The sequence below is a fragment of the Cydia pomonella genome, chromosome 7 (genome assembly GCF_033807575.1).
Source record: "Cydia pomonella isolate Wapato2018A chromosome 7, ilCydPomo1, whole genome shotgun sequence".
NCBI classification, from domain to species: Eukaryota; Metazoa; Arthropoda; class Insecta; order Lepidoptera; family Tortricidae; genus Cydia; species Cydia pomonella.
This window is the reverse complement of record NC_084709.1, coordinates 16,427,693-16,441,757: the sequence shown is the minus strand read 5'-3', so window position 1 is coordinate 16,441,757 and position 14,065 is coordinate 16,427,693. Positions and strand designations below refer to the sequence as shown.

Genomic DNA, 14,065 nt, shown 5'->3' with positions numbered 1-14,065 from the left:
GTAAAATATTACACTAATAATCCACTTTTTTTTATTTAAATATTTTTCTTATTATTCCCTTGCCCAGGCCCAGTAACATGCGACAGTGCTATCTCATTTACTCCGATACAAATAGACAGTGTGCGCGCTTTAGGTATTGACAGCCTCTTAAGTTGCGATATGTGTATGATTTCCTATTAACTAAGTCCAAGAACGGAACCGCATCGTGTAATAACCGCCTTACAAGACGATTTTTTCACAGGATGGATTGGAGGTACTCGCCCGGCACCAGGCTCGCGGGTTGGAGACAAACATGTACAGCAAAGTCAACGAGATACAAGTACGTACCGTAAGCAGTCATCGTAATTACAATCTGTTATTAACAAGTAAATTAAAATCATGGCTTTACAACCACGGATAAATACAATTGATAATAAGTAGCTACCGACGATTTGAGAATATTTTTGAAAGTCAGAAGCAGTTATACCTTAGTGTGAGCGTAACGCACTGATATTGAAGTGTCTTAGTAAGATATATGACGTTTATGATAAACCTCATCAAATTATTATGTGCCAAAATGTTTTTCAGACAGTGCATATTTAATGACTGTCGCTATAAAAATGCCAAAGCACCTAGTTAGGAGGGAAGTATACGTGCTTTTCCATATAAAAAGAGAAAAATGTTTTTCCATTTCTACATAATTTTCCATTCTCCATATTTGTTTAGCATGTTATTGACAAATGAAAAACTAGGTTTATAGGTTTTACTTTTTTTTTCAAAATTTTCAATACAATGAAACCTTTTTTTAGAAAAACACGAAATATATAAACCTATTATCATCAGACCTCAAAATTCAAAATCAAAGTTATTTGTTAAGATTTAGTTACCGTTACAGTTAGTGGAAACCATTTTCTCCCGAAATGGAATTTCATAGAAAAAGTACCGTTATTTCGTTAGGAACGCAAAGCTATTCTTCCCTCTTAAATTTTGTTTTGCAAACGTTTTGTTTCTTACCAAAAAAAAACTTAACTTTATCCATCGTTCGTTCCTCTCAATTCTATAAAAAACTTAGGTAGGTACCGTTAGTTAAAATACGGATAAGCTAAAACAAATGCTGGTAGTAGAACATCATTAAAAATTCACGCTCAGTCTGATTTTGCGGTTAAAACAAACGTATCAATTCCACTTGGCCCGATTATTGAAGCGGTGGCCTAAAATATTCCGGAAAATAATAGCTTGCGGAATTAGTTAACACGAACGGAATTATGCAAAAACCTGTAATATGTACACTCAATTAAAATGGGTCGGTACCTCTTTCTTTATTCGTACGTAGGTACAGTCAACATCAAATACTTTGTAGCAGTCAAAATGGCCAAATAGTTCGGTACACCATACTATAAATATATGGTGTACCGAACTATTTGGCTACCTACTTTGGTTGCTACAAAGTATTTGACGCTGACTGTACCATTACGAATAGACTGTTGGTAACCCACTCGTATTGTTCGTAATGATAAGAGAGAAAAATCAGGTGTCTATAACACTTACTTACTCCGATGGCTCAGCGACCCAAAATAAGACTTGGTCTCCGACACAAGTCAGCGCCACTTTTCTCGTCCTTTGCGACTTCTCGCCAATTGTTGACTTGAAGTTCGCGCAGATCCACCTCCACTATGTCGCTCCAGCGATACCTGGGGCGTCAGATAGGACGTTTTCCTGCTACGCGACCCAGATACGCTCTTTTTGCATTCCGATCTTGATCCATTCTCTCAAGGTGGCCCAACCAACGGAGTGTGTGAGTTTTGAGGAGAACTTTCTCCCATGATGTTAGGTCCAGCCACTAGGTCTTCAATCTCACGGTTCTTAAGGACTGTCCAGCTTGCATCCGGTTTATAACAAGTAAAAAATATTTTGGTACTTATCCTACTTTCTTAATTTACTTTGGTATGGTAAGCACTAAACAGGCATCAGAATGCTTGCTTAATAAAACAAACTTTTTTTTATGTTTAGCCTAATGTTTCATAAGCGGTCCAAATGATAAGTCATGTTCACAAGCTGCTTTCAAACTTTTCTTATAAAAGTTTGTTTCACAAAATCACGATCAAGACTCAAGCGACATCTGACTTTTGCAACTAACATTATTTAGGTTAAAAGTTTTGAAAATAGCGCCATCTGTTAAAGGGTGCTCAAACTGATTAACTTGTGCTAACAATGTAGTTCCACCCGTAGCGAGCTATAAGGAGCGTTCGTAAACCGTTAGGGGGCAGCACTCTAGCCCGAAGTATAAAAGTTTTAGGTTACGATTAACGGCTCAATTCTTATAAGATGTCACAGCGATACGATACCTATCTGTCAGTGTCAAAAAAATATTTTGAGGTTTTAAGTTTTTCATGTTGTCACCCGTCTATAGATTGTGTCATTCACGAAGACGCGAGCTTGACTCATAATGTTATGTTATTAAAGGTTAGATTTGACAAATCGGCGCGTCATCGTGGATGACACGAACTATATCGGTAAACAGGATTTATATATATTTTTACTTTGGCAGGAGGACATATCTATGAAAAAATATGACTACAGGGCGACCCAGCTTCATCTTGCTGCAGTACGAGCTCAGGTAAGTCCCGCAGATGCTAAATAATTAATAATAAAAAGGAGATAAATAAATTATCTACTCATGTATATAAAAAATTATATCTTAGCGATAAAGTATGAAACTAGTCGGGTTAACCTTAGAAAATGTAAAAGTGAATCATATTAACTCGTAAGTGAATAATTTTTTTATATTCGTCGGTGGCAAACAAGCATACGGCTAGTCTGATGGTAAACAGTCTCCGTAAACTATGTACTTGCGCCTGCAACTCTGCTCAAGATCTGGAATGACATCCGCTGTGCTGTACCCTTCAACACAAAGCGAGATGACATTCACAGTGCCCATACCTCTCTTTTGGATGTAGTTTAAGGACATACCCGGGTCCAAGGACATACGCGTAAGGACATATGTATACGTTATCACAAGCGCCATAGGCCCTATTGATGCTTAAGTCCTCAATCCGCATTAAAAAAAAAAAAAAACCTGGATCGACAAAAAAACTTAGTTATAGAATCAGGCCCCAAAATTTAACGAGAATTGCTTAAGAACAATTACGACCTGTAGAGGAGAACACATTAAAACGGAAATCTTCGCTAACGCCTCGGTCATAAATATGACAGAGCGACACAGCTTTATCTAGCTGCAGTATGAGCTCGGGTAAGTCCTATTCCTTAATAATTAGTATCTAAAACGAGGTAAATAAATTATCTACTCATGTAAATTTATATTTTAACGAAAATGTATGATATGTTTCTGAGGAAGTACCATTATATTTCATAGCTTGGTCTGTTTAAGTTTGTCCCCGAAATGATTGTCTAGTGTGTCGTCGTAGATTGCCCAGCGAAAGTTAGTGCTCGGAAGAATAATTACACTTGATATAATGTCCACGGCTGCTCTCTACCATCGTACTGCTTGCTCTCGCAAGGGCGTTCATCCTCATACCCTAAATCCCGAAACCTCGAGCACTGTGTGGTTTCAGAGGAATTTTCTCCCGCGCCCGCTCTGGCTGCTGTAGTAACAGAATTTAAAGAAGTTTTCTCGGAAAGGATTTTGCAGGGTTGTCAACACATATAGATATTTTTTGTTTTTAATTTATTGTTTATAAAAAAAAAAAACACATACATGAACAGTAACAAAAATTTCACCAAACTGCTTAACAGTTTGTTGGCGGTGCGCTCTTAACATGGTTTTATAGTAATTAGATATTGATTACTGTGCATACAATATTAAAAGTTGATGCAACACAGGTGCAGCATACCCATGAAATCCTTCTTGGAATCACAAGCCTTGTTACGCTAAAACCACTTTACCTATCAGGTTAAGGTGATTATATCATTAGGTGACAACCAAAATAATGTCTGATCACACAGTTCACTTCTTATATCGTAGGTCGTATCGTAGGTTAATAAGTAGGTCCTATCACACGAGGGTTTTTTTGAGCTAAGGCCATACGGCGGGGAACAGTTCTCAGCAGTCCAACCACAAGCAAGACAACCACTGCTGCAGCTGCACACACGTCTCATTAACCTTTACAGTAAGTACTTCATACGTCTGGGCACTAGCAATAACTGTAGTATCTTTGAAATCGATAGCCGGAAGTGATCAAAATATAATATTTTTAAATGAACAGTACACAGGATTTATTTAACTTTTAAAGCGCTGTAGTAGCGTAACGCTTCCGGTTTGCACTTTGGCGCAATAAGGTTGTCTCATGTGTTTAAAATAAATTATTTCACACCATGGACGAAATAAAGCACAAGATAATTATTGGAAAAACGTAGACAGCAAATATTTTTGACACAATTTCTATTTAATAAGTTGGATAGAACTAAACAAATATTGGTGACTTGACGTGACTTTACAGTTCAGTTTTCAAATAAGTTCCATAGTAGCTAATCGTTTTGACCGTTTGAAAAAAGAAACGATTTGAGTAGAAAAGTACCCTATTGTCGTCTTACTTACAATCATCATATTAATCGAGTTGGTTCTCATTTTAGCTCTCTATACATATTTTGAAATTTTGTCAATGAAGTTAAAAACCACGAACTACTATAATGATTCCAACTGGAACCCCAGACAACAGACAACTTTTCAGCTAAGAGCGTGATTTCAGACGTCGTCAAAGTACATACAATTGAAATGTTGCAATATTTTATATTGCCATTATCAAATTTCTATCTACTATAAGAAAATACATATAATGCTACATTTTATACAATTGATATTGTATGCACTGTCTGTAGGCACATCTAATCTACAGACTCTACAGTATGTACATTCAAAGTACCTATATACATCAGACTATAGGCTTCTGAGGCGGCTACTAAAATATTTCGTTGCTGGCCAACTACTCTTTCTTCTAAGTGTTTACATTCCGACAGGCTGCTGGGCTCGGGCCGAAAGCGCAAGCGCCAAAGCCTTTGCACATGTGCAGGAAACCGGCAGCTTGAATCAATAGTTTCAACTTTTCCCGCTTTTAATTCAGTGCTTGAAAGTTCTTTTGCGGAGCTTTAGCTGTTAGGAAGTTTTTTTTAGTGCTTGCTGTTTTCGATTTAGATCAACCATCAAACTCTGGTAAGTAAGTATTAAACAGTAAACTACCATAGGTATTTAAAAAAAAATCTTAGTTTTTTTTTAATATTTTTTTTAATATGTATTTTTTTGCTGACTTATTTATTAAAATTATATTACTAATACCATTAAGTAAGCAAATGTATGATAAAACAATTACATTTAATATTTTCCGTACGTGCGATTGCCGCATTGCGCACAGCCTCCCATTCAGTCTGAGAAGAGATCTCGCAGGCACACATAACCTTGCGACGCTGTCCGTGTACATAACAAAGCACTCGCCAGTATCTATAATACACGTGTTTCCGTCCTTTAACGTCAGTTATATTCAGCAACCACGGAAAATAAACTGAAAATTAAATTCCGAGCCAAAATGGGCTGGATATCTATGAAGAATCATATGGTAAGTTTTTCGTAACTAAGACTTTTCTATCAATACATTTCATATTACGATATTTTATTCAATAACAACATATACTACATGGTTATACAAAAAGGGTACCAACTGATTTATTAGACATACTTTATTTATTCCGCAACAACAGGCATATTTATGAAAAATAACCTAAAACGCTCTTCATTTCTCTAAAAGATACGGAATTACAAATAATCGGATTAATTTATTGATTGTTTAAGTTAATAGTCATGTATAGTTTTACATTTCATTTTGTCATTTAGTGAGAAAATAATTAACTTTACAAAGAAATTCCGTAACAATGACATCACGGCATCAGTGAAAATAAATAATTAAGCTGAGTGTTAAAGAAGCGCCAAATGGCGAGATAATTTGCCTCATTCCTTCTAACAAAAAGTTTTTATACTTTGTGCGCATACATACAACACTGAAGTTTTTGAAATAGTCTGTTATAATTATAACTATCGGTACTTGACGCGGCTAATGATGATCCATATGACAGTTCATTTTTAGGGTTCCGTAGCCAAATGGCAAAAAACGGAACCCTTATAGATTCGTCATGTCCGTCTGTCTGTCCGATTATGTCACAGCCACTTTTTTCCGAAACTATAAGAGCTATACTGTTCAAACTTGGTAAGTAGATGTATTCTATGAGCCGCATTAAGATTTTTACACAAAAATAGAAAAAAAAACAGTAAATTTTGGGGGTTCCCCATACTTAGAACTGAAACTCAAAAAATCTTTTTTCATCAAACCCATGCGTGTGGGGTATCAATGGATAGGTCTTAAAAATGATATTGAGGTTTCTAATATCATTTTTTTCTAAACTGAATAGTTTGCGCAAGAGACACTTCCAAAGTGGTAAAATGTGTCCCCCCCCCCCCCCCCCGTAACTTCTAAAATAACAGAATGAAAAATCTAAAAAAAATATATGATATACATTACCATGCAAACTTCCACCGAAAATTGGTTTGAACGAGATCTGGTAAGTAGTTTTTTTTAATACGTCATAAATGGTACGGAACCCTTCATGGGCGAGTCCGACTCGCACTTGGCCGCTTTTATTATATGGAGTATCTGTCGATGACAAATGTTTGTAGACTTTTTTTTGGTAATTTAACACATTTTTTTGTTTGGAAATGAAACGAACTATATTAATCACCCTAATAAAAATAGGTACGGTAAAAACCAATTTTATATATATATATATATATTTTAAATTAAGTCTATCCAAAATCGACTTGGAGGAATTGTCATAGGGGTCAACATTCGCCGCGTCAGGTATAGTAAGTACCCAAAAAAACTATAGTACTTACTCCCAGGGGCTTATTTAACAACTTGACAATTGACACCTGACACTAACAATGTCATATATTTCTGGCGACTACCGAGAAGACCGAAGTTCGCAAATTGGCATATTTCTCTGTCACCCTAATTGTGCCTTAATTGGAGTAAATGAGAAAGATGCCCGCAAGAAAGAGGCCCTCTGGGTATGGAAGGATACCTCTGGATCTGGGTAGGTAACGACGCTACATATTGTAGGGACCTACTTGTTGGACCAGGAGGCGCATTCTGATTGTAATAACAGGCTATGAATTTGACATGTCTTGAACCGGAAACGTCACTTTTGAGGCTGACAGGTCATATCCAGGCTATCCATTAATAAATCCACAAAAATTTGTAGCCTGTTATCAGAATACGCAACCCGCAGTGTACGGTGAATTATCAATGTCAGACAATAAATAATTTGTCAGTGTTGTGAAACAGCCGCCTGACAGATTTTTGAGGGCCACAGAATTTAAAAAATCGCAGTAGGTAGTAATCTAGTTCGTTTCTATAAGTAGGCCAAGTACCTAGTGTATTTGTGTACAGTGGTAAAAAAATACAATAATATACTGTTTGGGATTATTTGGTACAAGGGTCATACCTACATTTATGAGCATATAATGATTTTATCACACAATAGAAAAGGCAGAAAAATTGGTTTTATACAGGATGTACCTAACAAAAATAGTGGGGATCTTTATAAGAACTAAGTACCTATACAATACACTGTCCTGTCCGGATATTAGATACCTATCATGTTCAGAGTAGAAAAAAAAACTTTATTTCGTATTAAAATTCCATACAATATTGTTGGTACCATTTCATTATCGCTACATGTTAGTAAGTACATTAAATAAATAGGTAGAAAATTTTTAGACGTCAAAAAATGTTGGCCTTTATATGGAGGGTTGGCCGACCTGGACGACATGTCCCATAGAAAAAAAAAATACCGTCAAAAAAAAATTTATTCTACGTTTTTACTAATCAGAACACGATACCGAATATGTTACAATGGCCGCAGACGACATGCGACAAACGACTTACAATTACATGTACAAGCGAGACAGCACTATGCATGTATGTGTAGAGCGACGTCCCGTTTACACATGTCATTCCGTACGGAAACCGGGTATTAAAATAAATAAATCGGGTAAATATTCCGTGCGTCTGTGGCCAGCCTCAAACGGATCCCCATTATTTTTGTTACATTTTGTATTACTTAAAAAATGTAGTTTGCCTACAGGAGAGACGTGAACCTTATAGCAGTTACACAGCTGTGTATGACCCACTAACTTATAAATTTTAATTTGTTATAGGTATATATCTTTAAAACGAATAAACTTGTCATGTATGAAACATAAACTATGGTATAGTTATAAAGAAAATGCACTTGGCTAGTTTTTATTATAACGTCATGATATTAACATTATTCCACTTTAGATCCACTGACATCAAACCGATATATTATTTGAATGATAATGGAATCATATTAGTTGACTCACTAACTGTCATTCGCTCGGACTTGTCAACACAAACAAGTATTAGCAAGTCGGAGCATAAGCGAGCGAGACGCCCGCGCGAATCACAGCCAACTGATATCATGCAAATATCGGTTTGATTTCATTTCAGTGCACCTTCGAATTAGCCTGTTACACAACACAACAGTCTTGTAAGAACGAGACATCTAAGGACATTGATCTCCCTATTTCAGTTTAGTATGTAGCTCGCTATAGACGAGGTTGTTTGCATTGATTTTTTTTGTCAATATAATTATGTTTTAAGATGATATAAAGCTATACAGGCTCTAGCCCGGAGACCCTCTAGGGCCTACCGCCAACATCAAAAAATAAAAAACCTTATCTTTCTCTCTCTCACACACAAGAGCGATAGAGAAGCAGATCACGATTTTCGATTTTTCGTTGTTGGCGGTAGGCTCTTAGTACCATGATGATTTTGAGTTTAAAATTTAAGTTTTTCCATAATGGAATTAATGAAGATCTTCCCTTACTAATTTTGCTACAAATAGGTGAATATTTCCGAGCATATTAGAGAACAGTAGGTACACACGAGAATAGTACGATTACGATACAAGAGCTAAAAATAGGAAATTCGAAACGATTGGCGATAAATTAAAACACGCCCGAAGGGATTGTTTTAAATCGACACGAGTTTGAATTACCTATTCGCACATGTATCGTACAACGTTTTACAGTACATATGGCCCTTTAAATGTTCGACACAGTAACGTAATATGCTAATTTTCGCACTAGTGCGGTAAAGTAGCACCATATTATGTACTGTAAAAATATTATTTTTTGCATTACCTACCTACGCAAACGCAATTTAATCTGTAATTAATAATACTTCATCGCGCCTACATTTTTACGAACGCAACCATAACGTTTCCCGCGCGTTTACCCTGCCACTTGCGGATAAATTTGGAACTACTTTGCGTCATGAAGGCTATCTATGTACTGTGGACTCGTGTTTGTGTACGAAATTGTAATATTTCAGCTTTTACCGGAATATACAGTGATTGTGAATTAATTGGATGAGAATGCAGAGATTACCAGGTATGTTTTACTTTATTAAAAATATTGATTATGTAATTGTTAAAGATACGAGAAGTGTATGATGACGAGACATATTTTTGTTGGATAGAGTCATTTTATAGATGGAATACTTTGAAAAATAATGCTAAAGATTGCGAAGTATTGATTTTAATGTTTTAGTAACGTGTATCTACACGCTTATTGGTTTACAGTGACTATCTGCATAACCTCAAACGATATTATCGTAACGCTTGATTAGTCACTAATACGTCCCGCTCTAATTAATATATTTATCTAAATATTGTCAATTTCCTAATTTGTGATAATTAAACAGTTGTCATAATCTCTCTCTGTCAAAAACGCTGTAAATTTTAGCTAATTTTATTCATTAGCGTAATTTGGGCGGGAAAACCTTTTCACTCAGAACGTGTCTTCAATAATGTCTATTTTGATGTTTCAGATACACAAAACTTAAACAAACTTTTAATATAAACAACCACGTATTTCATCTCTAAGAAACCTTGAAGCACTAGCATCATAATGAAACAAAGTTCTTCTAAATTGGCATCCAGGAGCAATGGCTACCAGTCTGACGACGATACCGTGCGATACAAGCTGAATACAGAGTTCTTTAATAATACTAACAAGGCTGCAATAAAGCCAAACAAAAAACAAGAAAATGTAGAACCTGATGATGGTATTCGATACATGTTTCCAAAAGTTTTAGTAAAAAATCTAGCAGTTGATAAGAAACCCAAACAGAAAATCAAAGTTAACTTTTGGAGCAGCAAACAATCTCTCAACCGTATGCGCAAACCAGATGCAAAAAAAGAAAGCTCAAATCGCAGGCACACAGTAGCCGTGTCATCTCATGAAAGGTTAAATGATAAACCGAAGAACTCTGCTGTGAAGGTACGCAAACGGGTATCATTTCTCCCTTCCCCGTTGTTCTCTGATAACCATGTACCAATGGTGACTGTACCTGATGACTTGACTATCCATCTTAATGAAGAAGAGGCAAATGATCTTGGCGAGGACTTAAACCAAGCAATTACTGAGCAAGATGCTACAACTAAAAGCAAATCAAGTGATTTGTTTAAAAGGAAGTCCCGTTCATTAACAACTCAAACCAGTCCTAAAGGCACAAAACGCAAGCACAGCAGTGATGACTCTGTTGGCAGGTCCCAAGGAAATGAAAATGATCTAGAATTCTTCTCGAAGTATGTGGTTCAGAAGTTAAGGAAAATGGAAACCAACCAACGGATTTACTCAGAAAACTTAATTAATACTGTTCTCATGTTAGGACAACTGTCCAAGTTGAATGGTAAATATAAAATATTAGAACAGTAACAATAGCATCTTAAAATTAATTTTAAGAGTTACCCTTGTATAATTAAGTTAACATGATGAATGAGTTTGAAGAAATTGATTATTAATGTTTTAGAGAAACTTACTAACTTAACCCATTACCGCCCATTGTACCCACTTGGGTACACCTGGGGTACGGCGTTTGATTTGATTTTCTACTGTAACTCTAACTCTGTAACCTAGCATTTGAAAAATGGTGGGTACCCAATAGTGGGTGTGGGCGCTCATGGGTTAAACAAGGAATGTTTAACAAAAATAATGTTACTTTGACTGAACTAGTGCAATAATAACAAACAACTAGCTCAAGTAAATTGCTTTCCAGCAAAGATCATACATCCCAATGAATTTGTTGAATGTGACTCGCACAAGCCTAATTTTCTTAATATATAATAGTTTTTCACAGAGTTTTAATAAGTTATAAATGAACTCACCTTGTATACACAACAAATATTGTAACATATTGTGTTCAGTCACATTTCCATTTCCTTATTATTTTGTAGTTTTAAGGTAACTATTTATACATGGTATGTACTTGTACATATGAGTAGTGATAAGGAGTTGTCACTGATATAAGAATGGTATTCCACTTGTCCAATTTCTTTGTCTAATGTGCATTGTATCTCCCTCTCTCATTAAGCAAAAGGTGGGTTGCATATACACATTGGAACAAGAAATTGGATAGGTGGGATACCATCCTAAGTAACACTTAAAAAAATTGCAAAAATAATAACTCATAAGTACAGAAACTGAATATTTATTTTTTAAGGCATAGTACATCTAATGAAATGTCATGCATGTCTCACGTTTAATTTATTTGTTACATATTTTCATTAAAAAAACTACTTGTCTGAGTGCTATATATTGAACTTATGGAATGATGTTAGTATATTTACTAGATATTGCATATTTCTGGATGTTGTAAGCCTTCTTACATATCAAGTTTATTGTGCTAATTGTTATTTTTCTTGTGCTGTTACAGAAATTTCAGCTACTTAAGTTTTATGTGCATACAAATTTTAGTTATCAACGCACAAGCTTTGCTTACTTATATGTATTTTTTTGGTCATATTTATTTTCTAAACACGTAAAGCTTCACCATATGCATAGTTGATGGAATTATAAGACAGTGTCAGGCACAGGTTTCAGAGCTAAACTAGATGGCGTTATATGGTCGCTTTGTGATAAAGGGGGTTGATTGTAATAGAGAGGTATAGTCTAGTTAGTTTGACATCCATAACAGATGGCGTTGTACTGCGCCATAGCGGTGTCTCTTATCACAAGTATCTCTGAATACTTAAAAAGAGACATCTACCCTGTTATTGTAAAAAGCATGTATGCTAACGAATAAATAAAATTTTATTTATATATTTTTCGGTCACTTTTGACAGTCAGATTTACCGCAAAATGTATAGAGCTGTACAGCACCATCACCTTTACCTGTCAAATTCGAAGCACGAAATTGTCTTAGATTTGACGCAACTTTCTCAATCAATGTATATTTGCTTTGTCATAAGATAACTAGATTATTAACCCTTTAACGGACAAACTTCGATTTTATATGGCAGGCCTATGTTAATATCGTTGCACTGTGTATGTCAATCATTCCTTTGTCTATGAATAATTTTTCAATGACACAAACTTTTTGTAGTTGTCACTTTTGTTCCTATTAAGACTTAAAAGGTGACTATGACTTAGTATTAATATGAAAAGGAAAAAGTCATCTATACTTTTCGTTTGGTGATACTTTACATGTTACGGTTATTTTTTTTTGTGTATTGTTTTCCACGATTTTCATGCTATCATTGTTGTAGGGTAATTAATAGTAAAAAAAAAAGCAGATTTTTGACAAAATTTATGTCCCGGTCCATAAATTGTGTAAGGGGTAGTTTAATGTTATTAATGGACTTTCTGTGATCCCATTTCTGCACAATAAAGTGAAAAGGAAACTATATCTGTTATAAGAGAAGTAATGAAATTGTGTTAATATAGTTGTCAATTAAGAAAAGTATTTACATATTTACAAAACCTGATTGTTGTTTGCCGGAAACGATGACTAAGTTGAGTCTCGGTTTCTATGTTTAATATTAGGTATACATATTTTTAAAATTCGAGATTGTACCTATAAGGTAAGAATTTCTGCCTTAAAAATAAAACTTTGTGAACTAAACAACATTATTTATTTTATTTAACATACTTACCTAGCAGAGACAGTAGGCTCAATCTAAGTTGCGTCCACTTAAAATTCATAAATAAATAAATATTATAGGACATTCTTACACAGATTGACTAAATCCCACGGTAAGCTCATAAATTGCTTCATAAAAGCTATTGTGTTGTGGGTACTCACTGTACTCAGCCAACGATACGAGTATATGTAATATACATAGAAACCACCAACGACCCAAGACTAAATATATATCTGTGCTCACCACACAAATAAACGACCTTACCGGGATTCGAACCCAGGACCATCGGTTTCATAGGCAGGGTCACTACCCACTAGGCCAAACTGTCGTCAACTTAAACAAACTTTGACGTGACAAAGTGTGTTAGTGACACAATAAACATATTCTATTTTAATCTGACACCTAACGCCATCAGCTGGCTGCGTGGCCTGGATGTCAGTGGAACCTCGATAGAGTTAGACCAAGCTAAGTTGGCAGTGATTTTGAAAGCCCAGACTACAAGTGTTATCTTAAACTTCTATGAAATTATGAAGTTTAAATAACACTTACACAGTCTGGGCTATCAAATCGCGTCCAACTTAGCTTGGTCTAACTCTGGCATGAATCTGAAGGAAAACGACAAAAAGTTCGTGGCAAGGAGTTTTTGTTTCATAGTTTAGACATGGGGGGGTTCTTATTAGTTTTTATTCGTCTTAAAGAGGTTTTGAGTCACAGAGATAAAATGAATGAAAATTTCGTATTAAATGTAAGGTCTTAGGTAGTTTTCTTCGAGTTACAGAGGTTTGTTGATAAATAATTTCCACATACATACCTATTAACGAGTATAGAGGTAATATAAGAATACGTCTATTTTTTCGAGTTATAAAAGTCAAATTATTTATTTATTTAATATTTATATTTACTTATGGGAGTGAATTTGTACTGGATTGCTGTGAAGGGAATCATCGTTTGTTGCTTCGTCTTAATGCGGTTAATTTTATTTGAATACCTACCAGTCCTACCACGAACTTTTTGGGCTTTGAAGGGAAGGGTACTAGCATTCGGTTCGTATTAGCGAGGTTTCACTGTAATACTT

At 35.3% G+C, this 14,065-nt stretch overlaps 2 protein-coding genes across 7 annotated transcripts in view; both read left to right on the top strand.

The window, feature by feature from the left end:
- The window catches only part of LOC133519992 (uncharacterized), a 270,730-nt gene that overhangs the window by 201,356 nt on the left and 55,309 nt on the right, over window positions 1-14,065 (top strand). For all 6 annotated transcript variants that reach the window (XM_061854217.1, XM_061854218.1, XM_061854219.1 and 3 more), the window contains exons 10-11: window positions 242-319; window positions 2,528-2,596. In XM_061854217.1, coding sequence (XP_061710201.1) covers window positions 242-319; window positions 2,528-2,596 — 147 coding nt within the window. The remainder of the gene's footprint in view (window positions 1-241; window positions 320-2,527; window positions 2,597-14,065) is intronic.
- LOC133519991 (uncharacterized) lies at window positions 8,992-12,974 on the top strand. The gene is made up of 2 exons (XM_061854215.1): window positions 8,992-9,457; window positions 9,897-12,974. The coding sequence occupies exon 2, from the start codon at window positions 9,977-9,979 to the stop codon at window positions 10,784-10,786; it is 810 nt and encodes a 269-aa protein (XP_061710199.1). The 5' UTR covers window positions 8,992-9,457; window positions 9,897-9,976; the 3' UTR covers window positions 10,787-12,974.